At 38.9% G+C, this 15,750-nt stretch overlaps 1 protein-coding gene across 18 annotated transcripts in view; it reads right to left on the minus strand.

Moving 5' to 3' along the window:
• Positions 1-15,750, minus strand: part of stk33 (serine/threonine kinase 33) — a 205,315-nt gene that overhangs the window by 72,398 nt on the left and 117,167 nt on the right. For all 18 annotated transcript variants that reach the window (XM_073049535.1, XM_073049533.1, XM_073049532.1 and 15 more), the window contains 2 exons: positions 13,394-13,469; positions 6,154-6,266 (listed from right to left, as the gene is read on the minus strand). In XM_073049535.1, the coding sequence (XP_072905636.1) occupies positions 6,154-6,266; positions 13,394-13,469 (189 nt within the window). The remainder of the gene's footprint in view (positions 1-6,153; positions 6,267-13,393; positions 13,470-15,750) is intronic.

Genomic DNA, 15,750 nt, shown 5'->3' on the forward strand with positions numbered 1-15,750 from the left:
TACGCTACAAAAACAGCACTGCATGAACAGGAGGACTGTACAACAAATAGATAAAACTGCCCAATGCATCACTGGCAACAGCCTACCTACCATCAAGGATATGTACACCCAGTTGCTACTTTATTTGGTACACCTGCTCTTTAATAAATTTCTAATCACCCAATCATGTTGGCAGCAACTCAACGCAAAAAAAGTATGCAGACATGGTCAAGAGGTTCAGTTGCTCTTCAGAGCAAGAATCAGAATAAGGAAGAAATGTGATCTAAGTGACTTTGATTTAGAACATGGAATGACTGTTGGTGCCAGACGAGGTGGTCTAAGTATCTCAGAAACTGCTGATCTCCTGGGAATTTCTCACACAACAGTATCTAGAGTGTACAGAGAATGGTGTGAAAATTTTTTAAAAATTCAGTGAACAGCAGTTTTATTTGTTTATTTACTTATTTAGGCCCTTCTAGTCCAATGAGCCACACTGCCAGCAACCCACTTTCTATTTTAACATTAACCTAATCACAGAACAAATTACAATGACCAATTAACCTACAAACTGATACATCTTTGGATTGTGGGAAGAAACTGGAGCACCCGAGGAAACCCATGCAGTTCACAGGGAGATCGTACGAACTCCTTATAGATGACGCCAAAATTGAACTCCAAACTTTGGAATGCCCGAGCTGTAACAGCATCACACTAACCACTATGCTACGGCACCCAACACATAAGCAAGCATGTTCCAATTTGAAAGCTTTTGAAGCCTGATATTTGGTTCATAAAAAATGAAAGCTGGAGACTCATTTATTGTTGATGGAGAGAAATGTTCCTATAAAAACAAATGCTCATAAAATTTCCACTGAGAACTTTACTTTCTATGGGATCCAAGGAGACACTGCTTTGTGAATCAAGAATTGGCTTGCCCACAAAAGGCAAACAGTGGTTGTACACAGGTCATATTCTGCATGGAGGTCGGTCAACAGTGGAGTGCCTCAGGGATCTGTTCTGGGACCCTTTCTCTTCATGATTTTTATAAATGACCTGGATGAGGAAATGGAGGGATGGGTTAGTAAGTTTGCTGATGACACAAAGGTTAGAGGTGTTGTGGATAGTGTGGAGGGCTGTCAGGTGTTACAGCGGGACATTGATAGGATGCAAAACTGGCCCGAGAAGTGGCAGATGGAGTTCAACCTAGATAAGTGTGAAGTGGTTCCTTTTGGTAGGTCAAATATAATGGCAGAATATAATATAGTAAGACTCTTGGCAGTGTGGAGGATCAGAGGAATCTTGGGGTCCAAGTCCATAGGATGCTCAAAGCAGCTGTGCAGGTTGACTCTGTGGTTAAGAAGGCATACAGTGTATTGGCCTTCATCAATCGTGGAATTGAATTTAGGAGCCGAGAGGTAATGTTGCAGCTATATAGGACCCTGGTCAGACCCCACTTGGAGTACTGTGCTCAGCTCTGGTCGCCTCACTACAGGAAGGATGTGGAAACCATAGAAAGGGTGCAGAGGAGACTTACAAGGACGTTGCCTGGATTGGGGAGCATGCCTTATGAAAACAGGTTGAGTGAACTCGGCCTTTTCTCCTTGGAGCGACGGAGGATGAGAGGTGACCTGATAGAGGTGTACAAGATGATGAGAGGTATTGATCATGTGGATAGTCAGAGGCTTTTTCCCAGGGCTGAAATGGTTGCCACAAGAGGACACAGGTTTAAGGTGCTGGGGAGTAGGTACAGAGGAGATGTCAGGGGTAAGTTTTTTTACTCAGAAAGTGGTGAGTGAGAGGAATGGGCTGCCGGCAACAGTGGTGGAGGCAGATACAATAGGGTCTTTTAAGAGTCTTTTGGATAGGTGCATGGAGCTTTAAAAAAAAAAGAGAGCTATGGGTAAGCCTAGTAATTACTAAGATAGGGACATGTTCAGCACAACTTCGTGGGCTGAAGGGCCTGTATTATGCTGTAGGTTTTCTATGTTTCTATGTGTCGATACACTTTTAACCTTTTGTCCCCTCAAGTGAAGACAATTTCAAGACTGCAGAAAGAAAATTCAGAGTGGTAACGTCTACTTAATTTCAAGATGCTGGGAAATAAATTAGAGAAAGAAATATTACAATGATTACCATTGTAGGAAAGGGAAGACCAAGGCTGCAGACATGGGTAGAAATAACTGAAGATTTCAGAAGGAACCTTACTACAAGTTCTGTGGGCAAGAATGATTTGTTAATGAGAGTGTCAGAGAAGAATGGCCAGACTGGTTCGAACTGACAGGAAGGTATCAGTAACTCAAATAAACACACGTTACAACAGTGGTGTGCAGAAGAACATCTCTGAATGCACATGTTGAGCCATGAAGTGGATGAGCAGCAGAAAAGACCACACTGCGTTCCATTCTTGTACTTAATAAAGTGGCCACTGAATGTATACAGAAATCTGCTGGAATAAAGCCAGCCATATCATGATGGATCCACTGCATTGAAATGATAGGCAGGTAATCAGAGATGGTGGGGGGGGGGGGGTGGCTCTGCTGGTAAAAAGAAAATCAAATCTTTAGACAGAAGCGACATAGGATCAGAAGGTGTGGAATCTTAGGAGTAGGATTAGGAAACTGCAAGGGTAAAAAGAGAGTAATGAGAGTAATATACAGGCCTTTGAACAGTAGCCAGGATGTGGGACATAAATTACAACAGGGGATAGAAATGGCATGTAATATGGTCAATGTCATAATAGTTATGGGGAATTTCAATATGGGGGTAGGTTGGGAATATCAAGATAGTGCTGGATTGCAAGAGATGGAGTTTGTAGAATGCCTACAAGATGACTTTTTACAGCAGTCTGTGATTGAGCCCACTAGGAAAAAGTCAATTCTTGATTGGGTGTTCTGAAATGAACCAGATTTGATTAGGGAGCTTAACATAAAGGAACCCTTTATGACCATAGTATGACAGAATTCACCCTGCAGTTTGAGAGCGAGATAGTAAAATCAGATGTATCAGTATTACATGGGCATGAAAAAGGAGTTAGCCAGTGTTGATTGGAAGGGGATACTAGCAGAGATGATGGCAGAACAGCGATGGCTGGAGTTTCTGGGAGCAATTTGGAAGGCGCACGAAATACGAAGTATTCTAAAGGTAGGGTAAGTCAATCACGGCTGACAAGGGAATTTAAGGAGAACATAAAAGCAAACGAGAGGGCATATAATAAAGCAAAAAATAGTGGAAAGTTATAGTGGATTGTGAAGCCTTTAAAAACAAACTGAAGGCAATGAAAAAGCCATATGAACAAAAAGATGAAATATGAAAGTAAATTATAAAAGTGGAAACCAAAAGCTTTTTCTAAGATATACAAAAAGTAAAAGAGAGGCGAGAGTGGATATCAGACCACTGAAAAAGGTGGAGAGCAGTAAAGGGGAACAAAGAAATGACAGATGAACTTAGTAATTATTTGCATCAGACTTCACTGTTCACTGGCAGTATGCAGAAATTCAAGAGAGTCAGGCCACAGAAGTGAGTATAGTTGCTATTAACTAAAGAAAACTGCTTGGGAAGCTGAAAAGTCTTAAGATAGATAAGGCAACTTAACCAGATAGAATATACCCCAGTGTTCTGAAATATTCTGAAATGTTTTCAGAGGACAGGAAAATTGCAAATGTCACTGCACTCCTTAAGAAGGGAGGGAGGCGGAAGAAAGGAAATTATAGGCCAGTTAGCCTGACTTCTGAGGTTGGGAAAATGTTGAAGTCTATTATTAAGGATGAGGTTTCAGGGTACTTGGAGGCATGTGAGAAAATAAGCCAAAGTCAGCATGGTTTCCTTAAGGGGAAATCTTGTCTGACAAATCTATTGGAATTCTTTGAAAAAATAACAGGCAGGATAGACAAAAGAGGGTCAATGAATGTTGTTTACCTGGATTATCAGAAGGCCTTTGACAACATGCCACAATGAGGCTGCTTAACAAGATATACGCCTTTAGTATTGTATGAAAGATACTAGCATGAATGGAAGATTGGCTGGCTGGTAGGAGGCAAACAGTGGGAATAAAGGTGGTCTATTCTGGTTGGCTGCCAGTGCCTATTGATGTTCTGTGACAGTCAGTATGGGGGACGCTTCTTTTTGCATTAGTTATCAACGATATGGATGATGAAATTGATGGCTGTGTTGCCAACTTTGCAGATGATACAAAGATAGATGGAGGAGCATGTAATTTTGACAAAGCAGAGTCTCAGAAGGACTTAAACAAATTGAGAGAATGGGCAAAGAAGTGCCAGATAGAATTTAGTATAGGGAAATATATGGTCATGCACTTTGGTAGAAGGAATAAAAGCATAGTCTATTTTCTAAGTGAGCAGAAAATTCAAAAATCAGAGGTGCAAAGACACTTGGAAGTCCTTGTGCAGCATTCCCTAAAGGTTATCTTGCAGATTGAGTCAGTGGTAAGGAAGGCAAATGCAATGCTAGCATTCATTTCAAGAAGACTAGATTATAGGAGCAAGAATGTAATCGTGAGTCTTTTGGTCAGACTGAACTTGGAGCGATGTGAGAAATTTTGAATTCCTTATCCAAGAGAAGATGTGCTGGCATTGGAAAGAGTTCAGAGGAGGTTCCAGGAATGAAAGGGTTAACGTGCGAGGAACATTTGATGGCTCTGGGCCTGTACTCACTGGAGTTTAGAAGTCTGAGGGGGGATCTCATTGAAACCTATCGAATATTGAAAGGCCAAGATGGAGTGGATGTGGAGAGGATGTTTCCTGCAGTGAGAGAGTCTTGGGCCAAAGCCCACAGCCTCAGAAGAGGGATGTCCACTAAAACAGAGATAAGGAGGAATTTCTTTAGCCAGAGGGTGGTGAGTCTGTGAAATTCATTGATGCAAACGGCTATGGAGGTCAAGTCATTGAGTATATTTAAAGCAGAAGTTGATAGGTTCTTGTTTAGTCAAGGCATCAAAGGTTACAGGGGGTGGGGGAGAAAGGCAGTAGAATGGGGTTGAGTGGAATAATAAATCACCCATGATGGAATGGCAGAGTAGATTCGATGGGTCCAATGGCCTAATTCTACTCTCATGTCTTGTGGTTTTAAGATCCCACCCACCATACTCATGGACTAACTGACATACTCCCATCAGAGCAGATGCTCCACAGCATCCATCCATGCCAGGACCACTAGACTCAAAAACAACTGCTTCCCCCAAACCATTAATCTGGACAACACCTCCACCTATTAATCTACCCCACAACACTACTTTATTATTTCATGTCGGAGTCACATTATGTACAGATACTCCTGTATCTAGCGTCATTTTATATACATACGATCAGTATATGTATATGAGTTAGTCAAATGTATTTATATTTATTGTTTTTTATTAATTTCTTCATGCATATTTTGTTTTTTATGCTACATTACATCCAGAGTAACAGTAATTTCAATCTCCTTTACACTTGTGTACTGACAAATGACGATAAACAACCTTGAATCTTTGATCTTGAATTATCTTGAATTTATGTGATTGCTTCTCTGTTACTTACAATGGCCAGTATGTTTTTCAAAATGAACCTTTCTTTAACCAACATCTGAAGCTATTTTTAAAATGGGCAATCTCAAAACAATTGGGTTATTTTTCAAAATACAAGATAAAAGCATTTTTAGAAATTCCAAATAATTTGCAAGACCAATGTGAGCAGCAACTCCACAAACCATGCATCTGGCATAAAGAGATAAGACCATAAGACATGGGAGCAGAATTAGGACATCCAGCCCACTGAGTATGTTCCATCATAGCTGATCCCGGATACCACTTAACCCCATATACCTGTCTTCTCACCATATCCTTTGATACCCTGATCAATCAGGAAACAATCAACTTCTGTTTAAATATATCCACAGAGTTGGCCTCCACTGCAGTCTGTGGCAGAGCATTCCACAGATTCATTGCTCTCTAGCTAAAAGAATTCCTCCTAAAAAGTCACCCTTCAATTTTGAGGCTGTGCCATCTAGTTCTGGATACTACCACCAGATGATACATCCTCTCTGCACCCACCCAAACTAAACACTACATTCCTGCAATTTTTCCATGCTTCCATCCAAGCTCTACCAGAGAATGTTCATTCTTGAACTGACTTTGCTCCAGGTGCAAGTCAAAATAGATAAAACTGATCTTTTACTTACCACCATCACTAATTTCATGTAAAACTGAACTGTCTAAGCAAAGCTCCGCCCTGTTTATCAATTCAGCAAGCTTCTCTTCTGAACTTGCCACAAATGGAGGAACTCCAGAAAGTCTGTATGGAAAGGATCAAAGGATATTTCCTTTTAGCTGCTGATACAACCCTCTCAATGATCTGCATTCAGAGATAGCTTCACAGCACAAGAAACTTAGCTCTCTCATTTGTTTTGTTGGCACATATAACATAAGGTATTAGTAAGTAATTGTGGATTAACTGTACAACCCAGTTCAGTAATGTTATGCCTTTTGCAGACTATTATGTAACCATCAAGATAATCAGACAAACCAAATCTCAATCATACTCTCATCAAATATTCTGAGTTCAAATTCATTTGTAAATAATGCCAGTTTCAAATTTATATTTTGTAATGTAGGCAGCAAAATGCTGTTGACTGTTTATATAATATATTACATGAATTTTCACAATGTTTTCTTACATTCTTATAATATTATCTGATCTTTCATTTTGGACTGAGATACAATCAATGTGTTCCACAGGTGTAAATAATTGCAACACCCCATGCTTACCTTCCAAGAATGTCACTTGGTAAAATATCACCAGCACATTTATAGCTATATCCATTAAAATTAAAATCAGTATAATTTGGCAAAAAGTAACCAGTATTCAGCTGGCAAAATTACATAACCATAAACTGACAACAATATCTGATACAGGCACTGTGGACAGACACTTCCTTTTACATTGTGTTATATCATAGGCAGGGAACTTCATAATTATATGCCTAGTAAGCTTTCATTTGTACTACAGAAGTAGCAGCGGCAAGTTAGTGGAGTATTTTTTTACGGAGTAAGGGAAATTTTGTAAACAATCTTTGTGGATGAACTTGTATATGTTTTGTTGCACTTGGATAAAGAGTGCCTAATTCTCCTGTTTGCTCTGTATTGAGATTAAAGCAAACTGAGATATACAATACCAAATGTCTCACAAATACATGCACTTAATGTTATAGAATACTTTTCATCACATTTCTAATAGCATATTTCTATCATGATCTGATACCATAATATCTCAAAATAAAAATGGCATAAATCAGATTTAAAGGGTAGGAATAATAAATCAAAAATAAGGAAAAAGCCTTTAAAACCATGAGATTCTAACAGAGCTATAGAAGCAATGCATATTCAAAATCCAATGGGGGAAATATATCAAGTAATAGAAAAAAAACAAGTTTGGAATCAGTCAATAGTCTTCCTGGAGAAACTCTGTCACCCTTTTTTATTGAATATTCATTTGAACAAAATGTTAAAGAAATCAAAATAATTCATATTTCTAACTAAAACTGATTTTATATTCTTTAATTTGCATAGTTTTGATAACAATTTTATTTCAAACAATAGCCTAGAAATAGTACAACAATGGAAATACATACTAAATGCCAAAGTATACATAAACTTTACCAAGTTAATCTTAAAACAGAAAATATTGGAAATTCACAATAGGTCAGACAGCATCTGTAGAAAAAGAAACAGATTTAATGATTCAGATAACGTCCCTGTTTCTCTTTCCAGATAAACTGCACAACATTTGTTTCAATTTTGCAGGATTTATTGATTTCTTGCTTTATCCATAATCACGGAAGAGGGTTTTAAGAGTATACAGCATGTACGCAAGACAAGTGATCCTCAAGTCATCAGTACAATTATGCACATTGTTTATCCATTCAATACTAATTTATCTCCGTCCAATATTCCTCCAGGACCAGAGATGTTAAAGCAATTAATTTCTATGGAATTTGGGTTACTATCTGAAGAGTTTCATGAATTATAGTGGAACAGGAAAACCTTTGCACAACATGTAGTTTGACATGATGGCAGCAATGATGGAGCACATTTTTAGATTGGCAAGTAGAATATTGTGAACATCATTAAGCTGAAGCTGAAAAAAGATCATCATTAGGTGCTTAACATCCAAGGATACTCATTATATCAAAAGTACAGGCAGGTAGGCAGAGGGGGTGAGATGGCTGTGTTGGTTAAAAAAAAAATGAAATCAAATCCTTAGAAAGAGATGACATGGGATCACAATACTTTATGTAAAATCTTTGAGGATAGAGTTAAGCAACTGCAAGGATGAAAAGACCCTGATGAGAGTTATATACAGATCTCCAAATGAGGGAAGAATCACATTGAATTGTGGGATATAAATTTCAATGGGAAATAGAAAAGGCATGCAATAGGGCAACATTACAATAGTCCATATTTAAGAAAGGATGTAATGACCTTGGAAAAGGTTCAAAGGAAGTTCACAAGAATGATTCTGAGAATGAAAGGGTTATCATATAACCATATAACAATCACAGCACGGAAACAGGCCATTCCGGCCCTCCTAGTCCGTGCCAAACTCTTAATCTCACCTAGTCCCACCTACCCACACTCAGCCCATAACCCTCCACTCCTTTCCTGTCCATATACCTATCCAATTTTACCTTAAATGACACAACTGAACTGGCCTCTACTACTTCTACAGGAAGCTCATTCCACACAGCTATCACTCTCTGAGTAAAGAAATACCCCCTCGTGTTTCCCTTAAACTTTTGCCCCCTAACTCTCAAATCATGTCCTCTCGTTTGAATCTCCCCTACTCTCAATGGAAACAGCCTATTCACATCAACTCTATCTATCCCTCTCAACATTTTAAATACCTCGATCAAACCCCCCCCCCCTCAACCTTCTACGCTCCAATGAATAGAGACCTAACTTGTTCAACCTTTCTCTGTAACTTAAGTGCTGAAACCCAGGTAACATCCTAGTAAGTCGTCTCTGCACTCTCTCTAATTTATTGATATCTTTCCTATAATTCGGTGACCAGAACTGTACACAATATTCCAAATTTGGCCTTACCAATGCCTTGTACAATTTTAACATTACATCCCAACTTCTGTACTCAATGCTCTGATTTATAAAGGCCAGCATTCCAAAAGCCTTCTTCACCACCCTATCTACATGAGACTCCACCTTCAGGGAACTATGCACTGTTATTCCTAGATCTCTCTGTTCCACTGCATTCCTCAATGCCCTACCATTTACCCTGTATGTTCTATTTGGATTATTCCTGCCAAAATGTAGAACCTCACACTTCTCAGCATTAAACTCCATCTGCCAATGTTCAGCCCATTCTTCTAACCGGCATAAATCTCCCTGCAAGCTTTGAAAACCCACCTCATTATCCACAACACCTCCTACCTTAGTATCATCAGCATACTTACTAATCCAATTTACCACCCCATCATCCAGATCATTTATGTATATTACAAACAACACTGGGCCCAAAACAGATCCCTGAGGCACCCCGCTAGTCACCAGCCTCCATCCCGATAAACAATTATCCACCACTACTCTCAGGCATCTCCCATCTAGACACTGTTGAATCCATTTTATTACTCCAGCATTAATACCTAACAACTGAACCTTCTTAACTAACCTTCCATGTGGAACTTTGTCAAAGGCCTTGCTGAAGTCCATATAGACTACATCCACTGCCTTACCCTCGTCAACATTCCTCGTAACTACTTCAAAAAATTCAATAAGGTTTGTCAAACATGACCTTCCACGCACAAATCCATGCTGGCTACTCCTAATCAGATCCTGTCTATCCAGATAATTATAAATACCATCTCTAAAAATACTTTCCATTAATTTACCCACCACTGATGTCAAACTGACAGGTCTATAATTGCCAGGCCTACTTCTAGAACCCTTTTTAAATGGAACCACATGAGCAATACGCCAATCCTCCGGCACAATCCCCATTTCTAATGACATCTGAAAGATCTCCGTCAGAGCTCCTGCTATCTCTACACAAACTTCCCTCAAGGTCCTGGGGAATATCCGGTCAGGATCCGGAGATTTATCCACTTTTAAATTTCTTAAAAGCGCCAGTACTTCCACCTCTTTAATTGTCATAGGTTCCATAACTTCCTTACTTGTTTCCCACACCTTACACCATTCAATATCCTTCTCCTTAGTGAATACCGAAGAGAAGAAATTGTTCAAAATCTCTCCCATCTCCCTCGGCTTCACACATAGCTGACCACCCTGATTCTCTAAGGGACCAATTTTATCCCTCACTATCCTCTTGCTTTTAATATAACTGTAGAAGCCTTTCGGATTTACTTCCACCTTATTTGCCAAAACAAACTCGTAACTTCTTTTAGCTTTTCTAATCTCTTTCTTAAGTTTCCTTTTACATTCTTTATATTCCTCGAGCAATTCCTTTACTCCATGCTGCCTATATCTATTGTAGACATCCCTCTTTTTTCGAACCAAGTTTCTAATATCCCTTGAAAACCATGGCGCTTTCAAACCTTTAACATTTCCTTTCAACCGAACAGGCACATAAAGATTCTGTACCCTCATAATTTCACCCTTAAATGACCTCCATTTCTCTATTACATCCTTCCCATAAAACAACTTGACCCAATCCATTCTCTCTAAATCCCTGCGCATCTCCTCAAAGTTAGCCTTTCTCCAATCAAAAATCTTAACTCTAGGTCCAGTCCTATCCTTCTCCATAATTATATTGAAGCTAATGCTATTGTGATCACTGGACCCGAAGTGCTCCCCAACACATACATCTGTCAGCTGACCTATCGCATTCCCTAACAGAAGATCCAACACTGCCCCATCTCTAGTCGGTACTTCTATGTATTGTTGCAAAAAACTATCCTGCACACATTTCACAAACTCTAAACCATACAGCCCTTTTACAGAATGAGCTTCCCAATCTATGTGTGGAAAATTAAAATCTCCCACAATCACCACCTTGTGTTTACTACAAATATCTGCTATCTCTTTACACATTAGCTCTTCCAACTCACGCTCCCCATTAGGTGGCCTATAGTACACCCCTATCAGTGTTACTACACCTTTCCCATTCCTCAATTCCACCCAAATAGCCTCCCTAGAGGAGCTCTCTAATCTATCCTTCCAAAGCACCGCCATAAGATTTTCTCGGACAAGCAATGCAACACCTCCTCCTCTGGCCCCTCCTACTCTATCACACCTGAAGCAACTAAATCCAGGAATATTTAGTTGCCAATCACACCCTTCCTGCAACCATGTTTCACTAATAGCTACAACATCATAATTCCAGGTATCAATCCACGCTTTAAGCTCATCCACCTTTCTTACAATGCTCCTAGCATTAAAATAGATACATTTAAGATACATTTTATGATCAGCTATTGAAGGCCTTGGGCCTGTACTGGCTGGAATTTAGAAGAATGAAAGGCGTAGATAAAGTGGATGTGAAAAAGATGTTTCCTTTAGTGGGGGAAATCTAGGAACAGAGGACATAGGCTCAAAACAGAGGATATCCATTTAGAACAGAGGTGAAGAGGAGTCTCTTTATCCAGAAGGTGGTTAATCAATAGAATTTGTTGCCATAGGTGGCTGTGGGGCCAGGTCATTGGGTGCATTTAAGGTGGTGTTTGGTGAGTTCTTGATTAGTCAAGATGCGAAACAATACAGGGAGAAGGGAGGAGAATGGAGTTGAGAGGGAAATAGATCAGCCATGATGAAATGGTGGAGCAGACTCGATAGGCCTTATTGTCTAATGCTGTTCCTATGTCTTATGGTCTTATGGAATTCATCTGCCATGTTCTTTTGATTGACAGTAAATGAACAAAATCAGCACAGATGCCTAATGCAAATAATGTATTGCCTTCAAACAATGCTTTGGATGATTAAATCCTCCAAGTCTTTATTTTCATTGTAACAGTCAAGATAATTAACTTGTTGAAGTAGTGAAATCATTTCACTTTCTCTCCCAGCCGTTTCTGTCATTCCAAGCCTGAATGCTTTAAACCGCAGTGTGCAAAACAGTTACTGTTGTCTTATTGCTTATTTATTACCAAATATCAGTGACAAAAATCACTGCTTTTTGAACACAAACACAAGCAACTGATGCTACCTCAAAATAGATCATGCTAAACATGGTGTAGTGTCTAATGGCCACAGAAGTGCATGCAAATGATGTTAGTTAGAAACTATGGGGCAAAAGTTTTCTGCCCCTATTGAGTGACATAGTGTCCCAAATAAACAAAGGAAATCACATCTATTTTCTCAATTAGTTTTTAGTCTTTAAGAGTTGTCCCAAATAATGCCTGCCCCAATTAATCAGAATCCACTGTGCATTCAATCCAGATGGCAAACCTAACAGGACCCATGGAACCTTTTATACATAGTTTTTCTTCTCTCTCCATTACTGAGCAAAGAATAATAATGTGACAGAAGTAATGAGCAGCATAAAATTTGAAACTACGGAGCATTGGGAAGACTGGCATAACAAATATGGGATGGTAGCATTGCTGTTAGCAAAACGCTTTACAGTACCAGCAACCCAGAGTCATTTCCTGGTGCTGTCTATAAGGAGTTTGCACATTCTCTCTGTGATCATGTGGGTTTTCTCCCACAGTCCAAACATACCAGTTGGTAGGTTAATTGGTCATTGTAAATTCTCTCACGATTAGGCTAGGGTTAAATTGGGGATTGCTGGGCAGCATGACCAAAGGGCTTGAAGGGTCTAGTCCCTGCTGTATCTCAATAAATAAATAAAAAATAAAATAAATAAATTTGCTTGAAAGAAAATAGAATGTAAAATTTAAATCAGATGAATGCTGGAAAGGAATAAAGGAATAAAGCATTCATGTAATATGGCTAGAATATGTTTAAAAATTCCAAAGAAATAAAAAGGAAAATTGTTGTAAGAAAATAACAACAGAAATAGATTATTTAAACACTGAAAGGCTGCACAGACATGGATCTAAATAAAGGAGTCAGAGAAAATGCCAAGATAAAAACAGGGTTTTTTTTTTAAAAAGGATCAATGATAAACATTTAATGTTCTTGTTCGTTCTAATTGTTATACCTTTTAATTATACTTTAAAGCACCCAGTTTAACTCTATATTGTTAATAACTATGCAAATTTGGTAAGTCAGTAACTTCCTCTAGGAGACAAATAGATCTATCATATACAGATTTCATGACTATTTAGTACAACATAATTACCTTTTTCAAAATAATTCTGGCAATTGTGAATTGCTAATGAGCTTTCAAATTAATCAGGAAGTATCAGGATTGTTATTTACATTACGTAAATCACACAAGCGCATACACATCCCACATAAAATTAACATTAATTTTCCCCAGAATTTACTTACAAAGTATACATAATGACTCCTATGCTCCATGTGTCACATTGTTGGGTATACTGATGGGCACTAAGAACTTCTGGAGCTGAAAATGAAAATAAAATAAAATGATTAATCAGAACATAGAACAGTACAGCAGACAGGCCATTCAGCCCACAATGTCATGCTGACCTTTTAACCTGCTCAAAGAACAACTTAACCCTTCTCTCCCATATAGTCTTCCAACTTTTTGACTATTTAGACAAGTACACTGGAAGGCATCATTCAAGATAGACTGATAACAACTAAGTAAGGAACAAAACAAGGAAACTAAGGTGAAGTACTGATAAAGCAGAATTTGCCTTTTGTTTTGGATAACTGGGCCAAGCATAATCAACCATAGAGGCTGTGCTAATCGAGCTAACGTTTTCCATTCTCTCTCCAAGTAATTATGGAGAAATATTATTAAATCAGTTTTTTGTATCATACATGTAAAGCTTTACAATTGTCAGAATTAAGCTCACCTTGTGTAATTAACCTTTTCCAAATTTTGCTTTCCAAGTCAATTTTATTAAATAATGCATTATTAATAATTCTATTTAAACACAGTATATAATTTTTATAATTATGTATAATATAAAAATAATAATTGTTTTATAATAACATTATTATTCAGTAATTTCTTATTCTCATGGTGAAATTTCATGAACAATTAATTAGAATTTTTTTCATACGGAGTTTTGTCACAAGAATTCCAAAACCTCAGAGCATGAACATCTAATGGTTGGATACATTAGAGACTGTAGATACTGGAATCTAAAACAAAAACCAATAAAATGTTGGAAAAACTCAGTGACTCAGGCAGCAAATGTGGAGGTCAATGTTTGGGGCTGAGATTTTGCATCAGGACCAAGAGTGCAGAGGGAAGTGCGCCAGTACATATGGAGAGAGGCAGAGGTCAGACAGACTTTTAAGTGACAGGCGGAACCAGATAAGAGAGGGATGATGACCAGATCAAAACAGGCCGGGAAAAGGATAGAAAAGGTGAAGCAAAGAAAGAAGAAACCCAAGTAGATAGACAAGTGTGTGGTGAGCAGAAGGAACCAGGTAGGGTAAGGTGTTGATTCCACATAATGGAGGATGATGGGGGGGTAAGTGGTGGAGGAATGGAATAAGGGAAACAAAGGGAGAGATAACATGGGTGAACTGATGTGAGTGGAATAGGAACATAAGGGGTGAGTGTTACCCAGAATTAGAAAATTCAATATTCATACTATCAGGATGTAGCCTACTAGTTTGCATTTAATCTCATTATAGCAGTACAGATGGCTGAGAACAAGACAGTTTGGTGACGGAGTGGAAAGGAAATAGAAATGATATACAACTGGAAAGCAATTTGACACCTGGAGAGAGTACAGGTGCTCTAAATACAGTCGCCTAGTCCATACTTGATCTTGCTAATGTAGAGGTGACCATACTGCAAGCACAAAATAGACCAGGGAGGAGGAAGTGAATGTGAATCTCTGCCACTTCTGGAGCAACCATTCAGTTTCCTGGAGGATGGTGAGGGAAGAGGTGTAGTAACAAGCATTTCATTCCTAAGGTTGGAGGGGAATTCATCAAAGTCATAGAGGGAAATGTTCCTGCAGAAAGCAGAAGGGAAGGGCATGGGGACGGGAAGATGTGGCTGGTCGTGGATCTCATTGGAGCTTGGGGAAATGGTAAAAGACAACATACTAGAAGGGGAGGCTAGTGTCAAGATGGCACCAGTGAATCATGGTGATGTGTTACAGGCTTTGTACTTGTTTTTTACTTTTGTACTTTGTAATAGATAAGGAACAGGGAAAAAGTTATCTGTGTTTATCAGGGGGTTTGGGGAATGCAAGAGAACAGAAGTGTGAGAAATGGAGGAAACATGTGAGGACTCCAACTACAGCAGAGGGGAAGCTACGTTTCCTGAAGATTGGCTCATCTTAAGGAGAACAGATGCAACTAAGACAGAGAAACAGAGAGCAGGAGGTGGTATCTTTAAATGAGATAGTGTGAGAGCAAGTGTGAGGTAGATTTATAGAAGATATCGGTGGATAATTTATTGCCCGAGATGGTGACAGAGACATCCATGTAACAAAAAGTATCAGAAGTAGCCCAGGTGAATTTGAATACAAGGTGAAAGTTGGCAAGAAATTTGAAAAATTCCACGAGTACTAGAAGCAGCACAATACAGTCACTGATGTAACAAAGGAGGAGATAGAGAAGGGTGATCGCAATTGTTTGGAACAAGTACTATTCCACAGAGTCAATAAGATGGTGTAACTGGGGCCCACAGAGGTGGCCACTGCTACACCTTTGATTCCTACAGTTAGAAAAAATTAAAAAGTGAAGTTGTT

This window comes from Hemitrygon akajei, chromosome 6 (assembly GCF_048418815.1).
Source record: "Hemitrygon akajei chromosome 6, sHemAka1.3, whole genome shotgun sequence".
In the NCBI taxonomy this organism is placed as follows: domain Eukaryota; kingdom Metazoa; phylum Chordata; class Chondrichthyes; order Myliobatiformes; family Dasyatidae; genus Hemitrygon; species Hemitrygon akajei.